Source organism: Homalodisca vitripennis, chromosome 2, assembly GCF_021130785.1.
Source record: "Homalodisca vitripennis isolate AUS2020 chromosome 2, UT_GWSS_2.1, whole genome shotgun sequence".
Lineage (NCBI taxonomy): Eukaryota > Metazoa > Arthropoda > Insecta > Hemiptera > Cicadellidae > Homalodisca > Homalodisca vitripennis.
Genome location: NC_060208.1, coordinates 150156229 through 150174391, shown reverse-complemented (window position 1 = coordinate 150174391; position 18163 = coordinate 150156229). Strand labels below are relative to the sequence as shown.

The following is an 18163-nucleotide window of genomic DNA, read 5'->3' as shown; positions in this document are numbered from 1 at the left end:
TGTTGAGTATGTTTTCTGATAATACTATATATAATGAATAGGCATGATAGTTTTCAGGTGGTACAATTTTTATTGAGAGACTATTTCATTATGGATTTGCACGCAATTTTCTAAATGGTATCAAAGCCTTTTTAGTGAAAAAGCATTTATGATTTAATATCAAGAATCAAGAATAATTTTATTGTCCCACATTACAATGTGTTGACAAAGTCGTTAGTGTCCAGTGCATACTTATACTGCAAATTACATGCCACTATTCTAATATGAAATTGGAAAACATTTCTTCAACTGAATAAAAAGCTTTTCTTTTAACCAATTTAGCATAACATTTTTTAAGTTTTCCAGATTATTATTTCTAACACTTAAAGGTAGCCTATTGAAAAGTTGTACTCTAATATACAGGTTTGTGTGCTGAGTTTTAGTTAGCCTAACATATCTTAGATCAATTTGTTTACAGTATCTAGTTCTGTATTCATGAGTAATGCCTCTTACATTGAATGTAGAGTAAGTATACCATATTCAACAAATAAGGCTTACAAGAGTCTCTGATATTTATAATAAAGATAGTGTGTATAGCTTAGTTTTTGACATATGAAAACTTCTTTAACACCACTAGAATTTCCGCATAAAAGATTACTATATAATAGGTGCGAATAAATAAGAGTAAAATATGCCTTCATAGCTAAACTAGTGCTAGTACAAGATTTAAGTTTGTTTAACAGAAAAATAACTCTACTTAATCTACTACAAAGAGCATCAGTATGGCTTCTCCAGATGAGTTTAGAGTGCAGATAGATTCTAAGCAACTTCACCGACTTGAGTACAGAGTTGGTACGTAGGCTAAAAACAATTAGTTTAGTTTTATCTTCATTAACATGTAAGCTGTTAGCAGAGAACCAGAGGTCAGATCTTTCCCTCATATAGCTTGTTATGAATGACAGTATTAGTTTCAGGAGATCTACTATAGCAATTATGTGGTATCAAAACACACTTCTTTGGCATAAAATTTTGAAGGTCATTGGTAAAGACTGTGAAAAAAATGGCCCAGGACACAACTCTGGGGAACCCCGCTTGCCACCTGCCTAAGATCGGACCTCTTTTCACCTATTTTAATAAACTTGTATCTGTAAAACAGATAGGAGATGAATAGAGATAGCTTCCTGTCCTCTACTCTATAATAACCTAACTTTTGAATAGTATATGATGGAGCTGGATGTTATTTTTCAAACAGAAATAGGCATATATCAGATACATATTATTACAGTGTTCACAGTTCAGGGTTAGCAATATTGCGACTGCTCTTATATCAAGTTTTATATCTGAAGAAGCATTTCTGGATAGAATGAATTGTATTTCCAACACCATATTTGATTTTACTTTGCCACCCTGATCAAAAAAATATACAGGATTTTTAAAACACGTGAAAAAACATATAGGGATGTGGTTTAATTGATGAAAAAAATTCCCTAACACTATTCACTTCATTTAAAGTCTGTCAGTTATTAAATTTAAAAAATCATAACTCAGAAATGGTTTAAGTTACAGCACTGTAATTGTGCATATTTGCATGTCTTATTATGATGTGCATGTATTTTAAATTTTCGTTTATAAGATGAATAGCAATGGCTTTAGTGACATAACTGTACTTTTGCAGTGATACTGTGGTCAAGTCACTGTTGGTGAGAAATGAGGGATATTTGCAACAAAAAAGTCATTCTGCCTTTATATGCCCATCAGGTAAGTGTTTATGCTAATCTCTGTGTTTTAAATAACTTTTTTGTAAGTTACTGTACCTAACATACTCAGTACTTACATAACTGGATTTACTGTGTTATTAACTCCACATTGCAGGGTTATCTTTATATTTAGTGTAACGAATAGTCGTCAACTGTAAATATTGAAATGAATGTAATGAAACCAATTACAAAAATAAAACAATACTATTGGTATTATATGAGTTATAAGACATCATTACAGATAAAATATCAAGCATTCTAGCATTGTGTACTAAACCATATTGACAGCTGCTTTAGTGTTCTGTGTAAGATATACTAATTTATAAAGAAAACATTTTCTGATGTATGAGCACCACATTCCACATTACCTTACTGTAGCCAGCATCACATCTCCACCACATTTGCACACTCCTCATTACTGAGACAGTGGGGGATAGCTTTGAGGCAAACTGCCTGGCATGTGCACTATTATATCCTGTCATAGAGTCATAATGCGTAGAGGTAGGAGTTCATTGCTCTGATACAAACCAGTAGTGTCCACTGACTTCCTCCACTTTGCATATCTTCATTTAAACAATCATTTATCAAATCTAATTTAAGAAGTCCACTAATTTAAGAAATAAATTGCAATTATACTTTCACATTCATAAACGTTAATTGGATAAAATGATTTACATATTATAAAAAATTAACCAATTTTATTTAATAATAAGAGCAATACAATTTTTGATTACAGTTGATTCAGATCCCTCAATATCATGGGAGTTGGAGCTGCCTCAAGTGAACAATTTAGTAGAAGCATCAGCTCAGCTTAAGTTCACTGTGGTGGCTGACTTGTTTGGACCTGCTCTTGAGGTAAGATCAGGTCTTGGTGACCTTTAAAATACCTTTTTTACTGCTTTATTACCTTAGATAAATCATCCGCAATATACTGAAATTGGATTTTTGAAATGAAAAAGTTCATCAATAAAACATATAAATCAATGCCCCAGAACTTGGACAGTCTGGTACTGCTGCCAATGGGGTGTGGAGAGCAGAACTTGGCTCGACTAGCTCCCAACCTGTATGTACTCCGATACATAGATGCGTCAGGGCAAGTCAATCAGCAACTAAGGGCTACTGCATTGAAAAATATACAAAAAGGTATGTTTTATATTTTTAATGGTCACGATAAAGGATTTTATGATATCTTAAATTCAAGGTTAAGAACCATATAACAGTTTTATTTTTTAATTTAAACAGAAAATTCAGAATTCAAATTCAAAATGTTCAAGTTTTTAATATTGTGAACTAATATCTCTCTGGCCTTGACCAATCAAAAACGACTAGAGCCTGTGTGAGAGGCTAACTGCACAATTCCAGCTCCATAACTTAGTATAATTTCTATTGTAATAATTGATTCCAGATACTAGGCTCAAAACCTTAAATTACTTGGTTGGTGATGGTTCAGATTAATTTTTTGAAGTTTGTTGAAATGTTTTTGTTATAACCTGGAATTATTATATGACTAATAGTGATAGATTATATTAATTCTGAACTCGTATGTAACATATTGTTTTATCTAGCAGTAATGATTCACAAACAATTACAAAACATTTTGCATCCATAAATGTTCAGATCAAACTGACTTTTTTGCTGTATTTTACCTAAAAATTTGTAACTTTTTACATTATTACATTTGCTTTGAATTGGTCTTGTTCTTCAGCTAATAAAATTGTCTCTCAGAAACAAATTTTCAAGCATAAAAAATGGGTAAATTTATTACATGTTTATGTATATTTATAATGTTTTTAGTTTGTAGTCATAAAAAATATTTTCTTTATTTATTTTTTATGTTGATAGTTGAATATCTAAAAGGTTAATATAATTATGAACAGATCCTGAAAATTTAAAATATATTGAGCAATAAAGAAACACTAAAGTAATTTCACTGATATATAAAATGAGCGTACGCACACCAAGGCCATCAATATCACCAAGATGTTTTTACACTCAATACTGTATGGAAACGTAAAGGAAAGTACAAAACGTTATTTGTATTGTGAAGGGAATTTAATTCTTTAACCACTGGTATATAGATACTCTAGATTAATAAAAAAATAATGTCACAGAAAAATCATTATTGTTGCAAAACAGTTTTTAGAACAAAGACACAAAGGTGATTTAATATAATTTTTATTCACAACTGCAAGTTAAGAAAGTTTAGGTAGTTAATTAAATTGGTATTTTTAAACTTTTAACAAACAAATCTTAGTGTTCATAAAAGATTTTTTAAACTTTTGATCTAGAATTTTCATGAATCATGTGCTTTTTTGTCATCTAATTAGCTACACACTGTAGGATTTCATTATCACCTTAATTATTGTTTTATTTTTGTATTTTAGTTTTATGTTGTTTTGCTGATTTGAAAAAGAAACAGGTTTCTAGGAGTTTAGATATATACTAAAAATTGTAGTGCCTTTTAAAATTTTTGTTATTTTAAATATATTGTATAATAAGTCATTTTCACTATCTGTGTTATGTCATCATCACAGTGAAGCCAAACGTATATTTTTATGGTGCAATAAACACTAGAAATAAAACCATAAAATACTCAAGACGGGTGATATGCAACAACATGTTGTTGTGGCTAGACACTGTACTATTACAGTAAACTAACCAACGTCCAACATTCATGACAGAGGACCAAGGAAGTGCTGACATCTAGCAGAAAATGCCATAACTACTTGCGTTATGCATGGTTGTCATAAAAATGCCTCTTGCGCAATATTACAACTGACAAACAGAACAAAACAGGAAAAGTATAACAATGTATAATATTAACTCAGTAGCATACTTTTACACAATTATTGCTTTTATTAATTATTAATTACGCTATGAACATAATATTACATCAAAAATCGTGAAGGGGTTAAACTTTTTCGAGATGTTTTATATATATATATATATATAATTTTAACGAATTTAAATAATTTAATTTTATATATATATATATATATATATATATATAGGCTATATATAATTTTAATGAATATATAGTGTTTGGCTAAAAAAAGTGGTGTGGGGTATTGGTAGATTACGTATGTATAGGGAAAGGAAATAAAAAATGTTCTTATTCAAATATAAAAGTGTCATGATAAATTTGCCCTTTGTGATGGAAATATAGATACTTTCCTTTCTGAAACATAAACATGAACAACTGAGTGTTTGCTTTAGGTTACCAAAGGCAACTGACCTTTCAGCGTAGTGATGGTTCATTTTCTGCGTTTGGCGACAGTGACGAGAGTGGGTCTCTGTGGCTGACAGCAGCTGTGTTGAAAATCCTCGGAGAGGCTAGGTCTGTTATAGATGTGGATCAGGATCTGCTGCAAGACAGTGTCAAATGGATAACTCAAAGACAACTGGAGAATGGTTGCTTTCCCATCATCGGCCAGGTGTTCCACACTGATATTGAGGTAAGAGATATATATGTCAAAGCTATCTATATACTTTAAATCAATATTTATACTAGGAAATATTTGAGTTTAGGTATTAGACAAATCGTTATTATTTATTGATAGTTACAGTGAATAAATGAAATCGTAATGTAATAATAAGTTTACATAGTACATACCATATAATAAAAAGGGAAATATTATTTTTTCTCGTAAAGGCTTTTTTATAAGACATTATTCAAGCCATAATAAGAATTCTTGCAAATTAATATATCTTCTAGTCTTTACTATCCTTAGACATAGGAAGTTATTCTTGTACGATTAGGGAGTATTCCTGTGTTATGAATCTTAAAACCAATTAATATGAAGTGGATTACTTTTAAATGTGTTTTTTGCTTCCAGTTTACTTTTACATAAATCAATCTCTTTATTTCGCGTATAATTTTCTGTAGAATATGCCAAATGGGATTTTTTAATAAAGTGAATAAATTTTGTTTTGTTGTTTGTTAATTATGAAATAATGTGTCAGGTTATATTATTTACATTATCTCAACACATTCAAAACATTTATTGACAAAAAACTCTTTCATCTTTGTTCTAAAAAAAACCCGCTTTCTTCACATTTATCGTTGGTAAGCCTATTATAAATTAAGGTACAGAGATCAGAGCAAGGTTCTTCCTCTATAAACTATATTGACGAGTCACCTGATCATTGTAGATTTTATCTACTACAATTATGTAACGTTATGTGACAATAAATTTCTGATTCTGATTCCTCCCTCTTGTACCACAGTGACAATGTAAACCATTTGTTTAATTCAATTTTTACTTCAACTTTGTACTTCCTCTATTATGCCTATTATGAAAAAAATATAAAATTATTTAATTTTGAATGAAAATGTCCATTCTGGGAATTTACAAATAAAAATTATGTTTGTACCATAATAATATAAAATAATGCGAAAGTGCCTTCTTTTTATATTTTGTTTTCACTCGTGAACTATTCAGTCGATTGTACTGAAGTTTTCATGGACATTCTTACGTCCCTTTTCAAACTGTCATTTTCAATTTGTTTACATTCATAGTGTGATACGAACCGTGGAAGACGGTGAGGTTCTCCTTAGAGCAGCTTCTGAAACAAATGTCTGCTGGAGAGCATAAGTATCTGTGTATTACAGCATACACTTTAGTGCTAGGGGAGAATGGTATAGTGGTGAAGTGTAGTTAATGGAGTCGTCGATAACAATCAGATGAACAATGAAGAAGATGTAAGTGGGTGGTGAAGTTTGAGGATAGATGGCAAGTCTAGATGAGTGAAGCTCCTAGGGAGGGTCGTCCAGCAATGCCCTGAGGTATCACAGAATGTGCAGTGGAGATTAGACAATTAGACAATTAGACAATTTCTTTATTAACATATTCTTTGAGAACAGTTACACGTCAAATGGTCAATAAATAAAATTATAATAAATTTCAGCAATTCACTGGAGCAAGTCCATAAACTCATTCTCTGAGTAGAACGGCCGTTCCAGAAGCCATGCTGTGAGTTGCCTCTTGAAGTTTTTTGGCTGTTCTCTCTTGAGGTGCTCTGGAAGGTTGTTGTAATAGAGGGCACCTTTGTAAGATGGTTTTTGCTCGAACAGGCTCAGGCAATGCTGTGGGATGGTGAAGTTTGCTGCGTGTCTGGTGTTGTGCTGATGTAGGTCTCGGTGTCTTGGCTGTGTTGTTGTAATTGTGTGAATGATGACTTCCCTTATATAAAGTGATACTATTGTGAGTATTTTTAGGTCCTTAAATGACTCCCTGCAGCTGTCCCTGTAGTTTAAGTTGGCTAGGCATCTAATTGCTCTTTTTTGCTTTACAAGTAATTTATCTAAATTGCCCTTTGACGCCCCTCCCCACGAGATCATTCGTGAGAGAGGCATGTCATTGATATATCACAAAAAGAGGAACGGCCCAAGAACCGATCCCTGTGACACACCAGCACAGAGGAAGTGGACGTTCCAACAGAGACCAAGAAGTGGCGTCCAGTTAGGAGGTTACTAATATTCAGGCTAACTGCAGTGGTTATTAAAGTTGTCAACAAGGGTAGTGACAACTCTAGCAAGCTGGGGGGTGGTAGAGAGCCCCCGATGATAGCCGTACTTACCACTGTGTATCTGATGGTGGAGGAAAGCCTTAGAGAGAGTCGTAAGTAGGGAAATCGGCCTGTAGTTCTCAGGTTGGACCAAGTCCTTACCAGCTTTGGGAAAAGTATGAGCTTAGCCAGCTTCCAGGTTGTTAGAAAGTGTCCAAGGTTGTCAGGTTGCAGCTCCAAACAACATGTTTTCTATTAAAATAACCTTCCAGGAGGAAGAAGCTGATCAAGTCCAGCAGGAGGAATCCGTAAACAAGGAAGGTTATAAATTGAGGATAGAAGGATTTCAGATCCGCTGAAAGAATCAGCAACCGTAGTGACTTCTCTAACAAAATTTAGGTGAGAGACGTGGCGGTGCAAAACTCAATGATGAACAAGAATAACTGTCCCACCAGATGGAAGCGCACCAGGTTCAATTGGCCCATCATAACTGTAAAAAACAAAATTTGGAATAGTAAAGGAATTTCGAGGAGAAAGGTGAGTTTCCTGAACAAAGATAATGTCAACATCATAGTAATGAAGGAAATGGATAAGTTCATGATGTCTATTTCTGATTGAGCTGCAGTTCTAAGTAATGAGACGAAAGTGTCGACATGGCGAGTGGGCATGAGAAAGCCTGAGAGATTCTGGAGCAGAACAGTAATTTTTTATAGTTCCCCCAATACTTGCCCAAGGAGGTGGGCAGCGGTCTGCTGAGCAGAGTTAGAAACAGTGTTGTAGCCTTTAAAAAAGACACTTTTCATCGATATCAGTGGGCGGGCCGTAGAAGGCCTTGGCAGTTGTTCATAACGTTGGGGCAGATTCAAAGACGAGATGACTGAGCCTAAGAATTCACAGGAGAGTCACGGATAGTCGAGGTGGTGAGTGTGCTGCACAATTGATAAATGTTCTGAACTATCAAAAATAATTTTCAGTCTCTAAAGAAACAAACAAGTAAATTGTGTCATTGTCAATGCTATTTTAACTGTTCATTTTTAACAAATACTAAAAGACAAAGTTGCTATCTAACTTTTAGCAAAGTCGAATATGGTACAAAAAATACTAAGACTGGAGTAAATTAAAATGGTCATAAATATACACTTTTTTACATATTTTATTGGTCGTGGCAACAAGGAAAACTCAACATTGGAATCAGGAAATATACCGTAATTCATGCAAACTAGAAGTGATCATACAGGTACAATAATTACAAAATTGGTGCAAAGCCACAAGTATCTGCTATGAAATCTATAATTAGACATCAAATTATTTAGGATTAATCTATAATCAACCTAGTATGACTTAGTATTAACTTTATAACAAAATACAAACAAAAAAGACAAGGTAAGTATAGGCAGAATTGATTCTAGGGTTGGTGATTTTATACACAAACCTTTAGTACTTCTTCATTAGATCATTTCTTTTTCCTTATCTCAAACTCCAGCTAATTTTGAGGGAAGAGTATATTATCGTTTCTACTGCCTTTAGCCATGAAAATTTGAAAATATAAAACACTCTCCTTATAATTTGTACAAAAGTAAAACATGATAGGAACACACATTTAATAAGTAATTTCTCACCTTGATCCCAGGAGGAAGATGGGTCCACACTAACTCTGTCAGCTCTAGTACTTGCCAACCTGGCTTCTTCAGGTTTGGTACTGCCTCCAGCGCTGCGGACAAACGCGGAGTTCTGTCTTGCTTCTGCTATTAGCTCTACCAAACCTTACACATTGGCACTTGCCACACTGGCTCTGGCACGCTTGGACTTGCGGCAGAAGGCAGAGCAGGCTCTACAGTCACTACTTAGTCTGGCTGTCTACAGCAGTGATGTGGTCTACTGGGGAACACCAGGTAGTTATTTGCAGGCAATAACATAAGTACTGTACGTGGTTGGCGATAATGTTAACACATGTTGTCCAATGGTCACATATTTCATAAAGAATCTTCACCAAATGTAAATATTGCGTAATAAACATATTAAATAGCTTTCTGTGCTGAATTTAAGTACATGCAAAGATTAAAGTACTGAATGGATAATATGTGAGTGCACAGCTTTATCTAGATATATATTTATTTCATATTCAATATAATATCATTATAGAAATTAGACTTTTAAAATGTTTGTATCTTAGCTAAATTAAGTATTTGTGTATCATCCACATTTATAGCCTCGGTATTATAGTCTAAAATTTGTGTTCTTTTTTAATAATAACCTTTTAGTTTAGACAAAACAGTAAACAGATTATCAGATATAAATTAGGTTGCAGATGGAAAAAGTGATGTTGAATAAACCTCTACTACATTACATATTCAAGGTCAAAGCGAAACAAATGCTGTCTCATGCGATCATGGCATGTGTGTATGTGTGTTTGGTAAAGGCGTGGTGGTTTGTTGGTGGTCTTTATATCACAAGAAACCATCACAAACAAAGAAGTTCATAACAAAAAATGCTGCCTGATAATAAAGGGAATCTTGCTCCTCCACGGCAATGCAAGGCGTCTTACTGCTGTCCAGACTTTGGAAATGGTTTACCCTTTTGACTGGGAAGTTATGAACCATCCACCCGTCTTATATCCCTGACCTTGCTCCAAGCCATTTCCACCTTTTTCCAGGACTTAACACATCCTGGAAGTGAATGCTGTGAACTGTTGTTAGAGCAGGTATTTGGTGTTTATTGAAAAGATAACCCTTACTAAAAGACTCCTTGTAGTACATATATCTTAAGGAAATTATAGTGAAATTCATTGATTGGTGATGCAGTTTTAATTTTAATTAAATAGATGAGACAATACATCAGATGTCCTCTGAACTGTTGTAACACATATCACAGCAAAACTCAAATCTAATGCATTTATATCCTCCACAGACTCTTCAATTTCTCACAACATAGTAACTACAAGCTACGCAGTGCTGTGTCTTGTGGAGATGGAAACTCCACAGAATTTAATAACTGCCCAGAAAGCTGTCCGATGGATTGCTACTCACCGTAATGAAAATGGTGGATTTATTTCAACACAGGTAAACTTTGTTTAGCGTATTTTCTGTTGAATAATACTTTTCTAAGACAAAACTAGATTAACAGCCTACTTCGGGTATAGTTATTAGTAGGTAGCTCTTGGAGTGATTGAAGATGCTCCCCAGAAGTGATGGTCACATACGTCCCACATTAGGAACAATTAGACAAACCAAATCCATTTTTGTACTGAAAAATATGTTAGCTAAATAAGCACAACAATATTTTTGTTTGATAATAAATGAGTTTACACTTACATATAGTAGAAGTGATTATTTCAGCTAGAAAAATTCATTAAAGTTTTAAATGTACTGTTTCAGGACACAGTTGTAGCATTGGAGGCACTATCGAAGTACATGAGTTCATTGCCTCAAGTGAATCAGACGGAATTGATGGTTGTAGTGACTGGCTTTAGAGAATTTCTATCTAAAACATTCTACATAAACAATAACAACAGGTTAATCCAACAACAGCTCGTCACCAGTGACATACCGAGACGTCTGACAGCCACCGTGATGGGCAAGGGCTGTGCTTCTGTACAGGTATGTAAGACGTATAAAGGGAATTAGGGACGGGAGAGATCAACTTCTCCTTTTTTTAAAAAAACCTTATCAGCTGACAAAGATTGAGGGTAAAATTCCATAGAAGCTAAAAACTTAAGAGCATAAAGACAAATTGCCTTGCAATCTCATGGACAGATATTGAAATTGGACTGGTGGACTTTGTATTAGAGAATAATAAGACTTTGAGGACCTGCAACAATTGTACGAGTTTTATAAGGGTATTGTTTAGAGAGTGTTGATGGTTTGAAAAAAAAAATCAATTGAAATTGCTATTTTTTGGGGTAACATTTGGAGTTTCATAAGTTATTCAATAAAAAACTTGCTAAAGCTTTTTTTAAAGATTTTTGACACCCTGTACATGTATAGCAAGATAAATTGAACAATTTCTTTTATTGACCTGCGTAAAAAGACCTTTAAAATGAGGTACCACATGCCCCACCTTTACATTTAAGTTTCCAGAAACAATCCCTTACCACCTAAAAACACCCCTTACAGATTTTTTGATTGGTTCAAAATAATTTGGTTACAAAATGGGGTGGGGGTTCAGTTATAATGAAGTTTCTATCTTTATTTGTTATATCGCTAAAATCAGTGGCACAGGTGGTCTGGTTAACCCTGAATATGTGTAATTTTAAAATTATTTATAAATCTGATTAATGGACTCTTGTTCTACAGAGTGTACTGAAGTACCACGTACTGAGGCCAAATCCGGGCAGCCAGTTGGAGTTGCAGGTGTCAACTGCTCCTGTTTCCACTGTAGACCCTTGTAGTGTACGGGAGCTGCAACTGTGTGTCCACGCAGATACGAACACAGTCACTCACATGGCTCTCCTCTCTGTTCTCATGGTCACTGGCTTTACTCCTGATCAAGTGCAACTCAGGAAGATCTCTCATCCACGTATGTTGTTTCTGACAAATTGGCCATGAAACTTAAAAGTATTTTAAATTAAATAGTAGAATGGTGTGAGTTTTTAAAATATAAGTGATGATTTTATTCCTATGACTGGTATACTGAGCCAAGCCAATGAACTATTTTATCACACAATTCAGCTGTATACTAAATAATTTTAATAAACCACACTGTTTTATTTAGCTTTATAACATTTTGACATAGTAATACAGTAGTCACAATTCATCAAAGAGGACAATCAATGGGATTTTCTGACCATTGTATATAAATATTCATAACAGTGTATGTTCTATTTAAGTAATGTAGAACAACATTACTTGAATAAATTGTAATTATAAAATTATGATTCACTTGCAGAGATAAAGAAGTGGGAGGAAGAGGATGACCAGATAACATTTTACTTGACAGAAGTGAGCAATCTGCCGATATGCTTCACTATGCTGCTGAACCGTAAGTTCAAAGTGGAAGATCCACTCCCAGCTGAAGTCACAGTGATTGACTATTACCATCCAGATGTGTCCAATTCTAAGGTTTGTCTTTCTAGCATTTTGATGTCTTACTATATTTATATTAGAAAAGTATTAGTGTTTAATTATTAAATTTACTGAATTAGGAAACTTTGATATGCTGTAATGTAGAAAAGGGAAGGCTCTCTGTACTCAGGTACTTTGGCCAAATGCTGTACCATTCCGAAAGTGTCTGCCCCCTTATTCATGTACTTTGACAAACTTCTACACACACTCTCTTTCTGAGAGTTGTGAAGCCACACATTAAATTTGCTGTCCAAAAAATTCTGTACCATAAGAGACAAACACATTGGACAATTATTATAATCTTTGACATTGTATTATATAAAGTATATTTTACGTGGTAGGTTAGGGCTATTTTATAACATTAAGAGTGTTTCGATGTTGGTATGCATCAGTTGAATTGAGAAAATGTGTTTAACTCAGTGTTTGTCTAGAAGAGTTGATTGTACTGAAACAAGCTTGTTTTGTAATATAAGATCAATATTGAAACAATAAACTGTTTTTCTCTCTCATTTTTGGTTGTAGTTTTTCAATATTTTGTATTTTAAAGATAATGTTGTATTTGTCCAAATGCTTTTGTGGAGTTGTTATAAAATGTGTATAAATTAGGTGTATGTGCATTGATTTCATATTGCATCTATTTTGTAAATATAAAAAATACAATTACCTTTGAGATTTGCCTTTTTCTTTAATGACTAGAAGTAATAGAAAACAGGAGACAGCAATACACCAATTATTGAGATTACATGCAAAATAAGTGTATAGCTCATTTCATTCTCGAGATGTTCGTTCGGTGGATGTTTAAACAATCATATAGGAAAGAAATTCTTACATCCCTCCGGCAGACAAAAGAGAAATTGTGCTAGCGTACTGAATGATAGGCTTCAATGAAATTCAGCCAAACCCCTTGGTTGGACATGCACCATCATAGAACTCATTCTTGTCTAAGTAGAGATAGAGTTTCATGCAAAATTTTCTAAAAATGCAAAAAAGTGCAAAATTGAAATCTTTCTCAACATATCATTTATGGTTACCCATAAGACCAATGTAAAAGTGTTTGCTAATGCTCAGCCAAATCCCATTGAGTGGCATTTACTGCATCAAATTTAATGTTCCTGTATAGAAAGGAAGGCAATTAAGGAAAATAAAAGCTACTAGGTTGTATATAAAGTATTGCTGTTAAACAAGACATGTCTACTACCAAAAGTGTGGGAGATAAATGGTTCATAGTTCTAACACTGTTTTTATTGACCAAAGCTTGAGCTGGTTACCATAGCAACTGGCTCTTAATATTAATTGTTAATTTAAAGACTCTGATAAATACATTGCTGGAATGACTTGGGATTCAAGTTTATTCTTTCATCACTTAACCTACCAATAACAAACATTAGCTGAAGTTAATTCATGTGTAGTGAAAACTAACTACAAACACATGTTTCTGTTTCAGAGCTATTCCATGGAGTGCAGTTCTGTTACTCCTTTAGAAGATCCTGAGATGCTATCTGATAGTCCAGTAAACAATGATGACAGTAAGAAACCTGATATCAGTTTGTAATAGTTAGCTATGAGAAGGTTTTTAACAGAGGAACTATTACTAAACCCACCTCTTTTTAAAATAAGTATTACTGATTATTAATTCATCCTACACTTGGTTTTTTGTTTAGGTGACTAATTGTATGTTGCAGTAATATATTACTTGCATTCAAGATTTGAAACCTAAAACTAACTTGAATTCAAAACCTAATATACTTTAACGATATTGTAAATTTTTATTTTCGTGCATAACATCTTATTGCCTTTAAATATTTAAACATAAAACAAAATATAAGTGTTCAAAAAATTCCTCACAGAACCTTTTTGAACACACTTCAAGTTAACAAGCTGGCTTAGGACAAAAATTATGTTTTCAAAGTGATAACAATATTTTTTAGTGAAAAGCTCAGGAGTAGAGATGATCTGTCAGCCATGATCTCTTACTCATGAGTAATAATGATCAGGATTAAATGAATGATTAGAATTTAAGTGTTTAAAAATGCTTGCTATTTTGTTCTTTTTCATTCATGTTCACAAGCAAGATCAGTAAAATACAGAGAAAAAAATCATATATTGAAACAAAAATCTATTTCTAATCTAACTCCAAATAGATTTAAATTCTGTTGCTCAATGAAGTCAAATACCATGCGTATCCCAAAACACAAACACCATAATTTAGTGCTTGGGCAGAGTCTGCTTGGTCTTAATCAAGTTATGGGAGATTGTCCATTCTATGTTTTGTTGGCATGAAATGTGAAATCCACATTTTATCTCCAGCTATGATCTAACTAAACACATCACTTTCTTCATCATAAAATGTCAAAAAATCTAGCCTTTTTTATATGTGAACTTCTGTTAGGAATTAAAAGACCTAATTGGAGCACAATTACCAAAGTTTAAGATTTTCAAAACAATTTTGTACAGCACTGCCCTACTTGTTTAGAAAACTTTGTTTTTAAATAGTGGTTATTTTAAAGTGTTTGTTCCTCTAATTTTTGATTCAACTGAACCACCAAATTGTCTGTGATCAAATAGGCAATCATAGCGGACCTCATGGATGTTATCATGGTCTTCTTTAAAGTCTTTGACACGTATTCACTTTTCTTGCACTCATGGTATTAACATTGTAAAATTTATAAATCTACCAGAAATTTACTGCAGCAGAATATAGATTTATTGCCAACAAAAACTGTACCACTGACTGTTCTTTGCACAGAATGGGCAATTTCATAATCTTGGAACATTTTAAAAACACAGAACAGACCGTAAAAGTTAGCTACAGATCTGCAATGAGATGCTCCCAACAGCTCATTCTAGTGCTTGTGTAAACTATACTCCTGTGTACAAAAACATGGCCCTTACTAAACAAAACATCTTGTAAATATCAGTCTGTTCTTAATTTATACACCATCACCACTCTTCTTCTGAGGAATTTAGTTATAAATTACTAGTGGACAAGTTCTGCTCCATAGCGTTACTTGATGTTGTAATTAGTGGGGAGGAGGGCACGCATGTTAGTAATTGTTTCTCTATTCTAACAACAAGTAATTATACTCATAATCAGTTGATTTTTTGTCCTTGTGCCTTATTAATTGTCGTGCATAATGCCACTTGGTAGGGAATTGTCTTCGCTTTGATTAAAATGGAACAGTAGTGTCAGATGGTTATAAGTCAATGTGAGGTAATAATACTCATTGTTCAACCTCTCAACCAGTAATAATTCCCAAATCCAAACAGTTTTCAAACACTTTTTTTTGACAATTAGTCTTGTGCCATTTAGTAATCCTTTCATTGAATTAAGGATTTTCAACAGCATTAAAACTGCACCTTCCTTCAAAGTCAACTCATGGGATGGTAAGCCAGTCATTTTAAGGTTGTTTAAGAACTCAGTAGGAAATTGTAGTAATTCACTCTCATCTTCCGTTACTAAAGTATTTGTAAACACTAATGTAAGTTCTGGATGAAGCTGAAACGAGATCTAAAACCCTTTATTGATCTCATCACAGTGCTCATTCTTAGGTGTACCTCATACAATTCTGGATGAAACATCAATACACGAATGTTTTTCCAGTGCCAACTGGCCCATCTATAAAATATGCCCTGCAAACACTTGTAGAATTGTTTGTGTTGTGGATTAAGTTGAGAACTTAATCTATAACCAATTGTTGTTCTTCATTTGCTCAAGCCATCATTTGCTTTAGTTCATCAACTTGAATCTCCTCCGTAGTTTCCTACATAGTTTGAGGTAAATTGTCAATAGTAGGTAAATCAAAGGATGGCAGAGAGTAACCATGATGGGCTACCTCGGCCATGTAAGAGATAAGGAAATCTTGAGACATTGCCTTTCTAAAGAGATTCCATAAATTTAAGGCATGTGATGAACTCTGAGATATGCATATGTAGGCAAATAACTGTCTAAGCTGATATGGCATTTGAAAGAAAGAAGCCTCTTCTAAAGCCTGCCATTCTACATCATCCAATATCAGTGGCAGCTGCTTTAAAAGTGGAGTAAGTCACATTTTTAATGTGGAAGTATAAAAAATGTCTTTTCCATTAAAACCTACTTACTTCCACCAAGAATGCAAAGCAGAAAATGAATAACTTAATTAACTCGGAACCAAAGAACCAATTTCAATCAATGTTTTCAGCAGTATAACAGTGTTATAATAACCAATATTATTATAATAAAGTCAAATTAAACTGGAAACTGTAATTTTTCCTCTAGATGGGTATAATAAAGTAAGTATAGTACAACCTCGATTATCTGGATCTCTGGGTTAGCCAGATCGGTTTTACAGAATGGAGTGAGTCCAGTTTATTTAAGAATGGAGAGTTTTGGTTGAGTTTCGAACAAATTTGTTTTTTCTTAATATATTCAGATTTTAAAAGAATATGTGGACAATATAATAGCAAAATAACAATGTTGTAGTAGGCCATTTAATTGTTTTAATAAAGATTAAAAATGAACATAATAAAATAAGCATTTAATTACAAACATAGATTCAATCCTCTAAATACATTTCTTTTCAAATTGTTGTTCTTCCTTTTGACTAATAGCAATGTACTTGAATTTAATTTTTTTTATTTTAAATTTATTCTGTATAAAATACAGACAATGTAGGTTATATATAATGTATTAATCTATGACAAATAGTGCAATCGACTTGATACATTTTTTAACATACTTAACCTACATATTTGATCTTCAAAACTTTGCACTACCACCAAGCTGTGACTTATTGAAATAACCTGACTTACAACCCTAATGCAATCCACATGGCCCGGGGTGTTTATACATCCAACTATAAATTTGAACTCCAACATATTCTACAAAATTTAACTTGATCCATGTAATTTAACACCACCAACTTGAGGCTCTATTCTACAATAATTTGATCCATGTCAAGCCGTATGTTTTGTTTTCCTAAATTCAGTGACTTCCATAATGTAAACTTGGACTTTGACTCCCCTGAAGAAGATAAAAGTCCTTAACCAGTGTATGCTTGCCTGCCAAATTCAACTCTGCTCAACCTTAAACCGTCCTGTATGTTTTGTTTTCCAGGATTCAGTAACTTCCACAATGTAGACTTTGATCTTCACACTCCGGAAGGAGTGGAAGGTCCACGACCAGTGTATGCTTGCCCACCAAATTCAACTCTGCTCAACTGTAAACCTTAGTCTCAATTTGCTATTTGTCATCATTTGGTTTCTAAAATACAAATTAATGTTTTATAATTCCAGATTAAAAGAAATTGGAAAGGCGACATAATATAGTTTATGTTATTTAATAACAAGATTTTAGTATTAATGTTGAATATTATAAACATTAAATATGACAAATAAAATATTTACAGTGTAAATTATCAAATAAATTTATATTTAAAAGAATAAATTGTTGAGTTTTTTATAATGTGCTATGTATGTTTGTGTATGTGCTTGATTAAACTATGTGATAGAAAATAAATTTTAAAAGGAGGAAACATTAGAATGTTTGTGTGACGATATACAGCTTCACGCATTTAGGAAACAGAAGAAAAAGACAAGGTATCTGAAGCAGTACCAATATCTTCTTATAACAACACTACTCTGCTGGGTCACATTACTAATGTTGATCCAATTGTGTGACAGTCACTGGTGTATGTTCAATATGTAACATTTGCAACAAGCTGTTTATAAATAAACTTCAAATTAAAGTTACAGTTACAAGCACTTCGTATGTATGCACCAATTGTACAAAGACTAGTAAGTACGTTATGGTTTGAATGAGTAATTGCAATATTCAGACAGATGAGGGGAAATTATTTAGATGTGCCTCAAAGCCATATTTGA

General features: G+C 33.3%; 1 protein-coding gene across 2 annotated transcripts in view; it reads left to right on the top strand.

The window, feature by feature from the left end:
• Window positions 1–17603, top strand: part of LOC124354886 (pregnancy zone protein-like) — a 58111-nt gene extending 40508 nt beyond the window's left edge. For both annotated transcript variants that reach the window (XM_046805661.1, XM_046805660.1), the window contains 11 exons: window positions 1655–1737; window positions 2473–2591; window positions 2729–2879; window positions 4953–5191; window positions 8875–9136; window positions 10152–10303; window positions 10619–10840; window positions 11537–11759; window positions 12129–12301; window positions 13749–13830; window positions 17397–17603. In XM_046805661.1, coding sequence (XP_046661617.1) covers window positions 1655–1737; window positions 2473–2591; window positions 2729–2879; window positions 4953–5191; window positions 8875–9136; window positions 10152–10303; window positions 10619–10840; window positions 11537–11759; window positions 12129–12301; window positions 13749–13830; window positions 17397–17512 — 1822 coding nt within the window. In that variant the 3' untranslated portion in view covers window positions 17513–17603. The remainder of the gene's footprint in view (window positions 1–1654; window positions 1738–2472; window positions 2592–2728; window positions 2880–4952; window positions 5192–8874; window positions 9137–10151; window positions 10304–10618; window positions 10841–11536; window positions 11760–12128; window positions 12302–13748; window positions 13831–17396) is intronic.
• The last annotated feature ends 560 nt before the right edge of the window (window positions 17604–18163 follow it).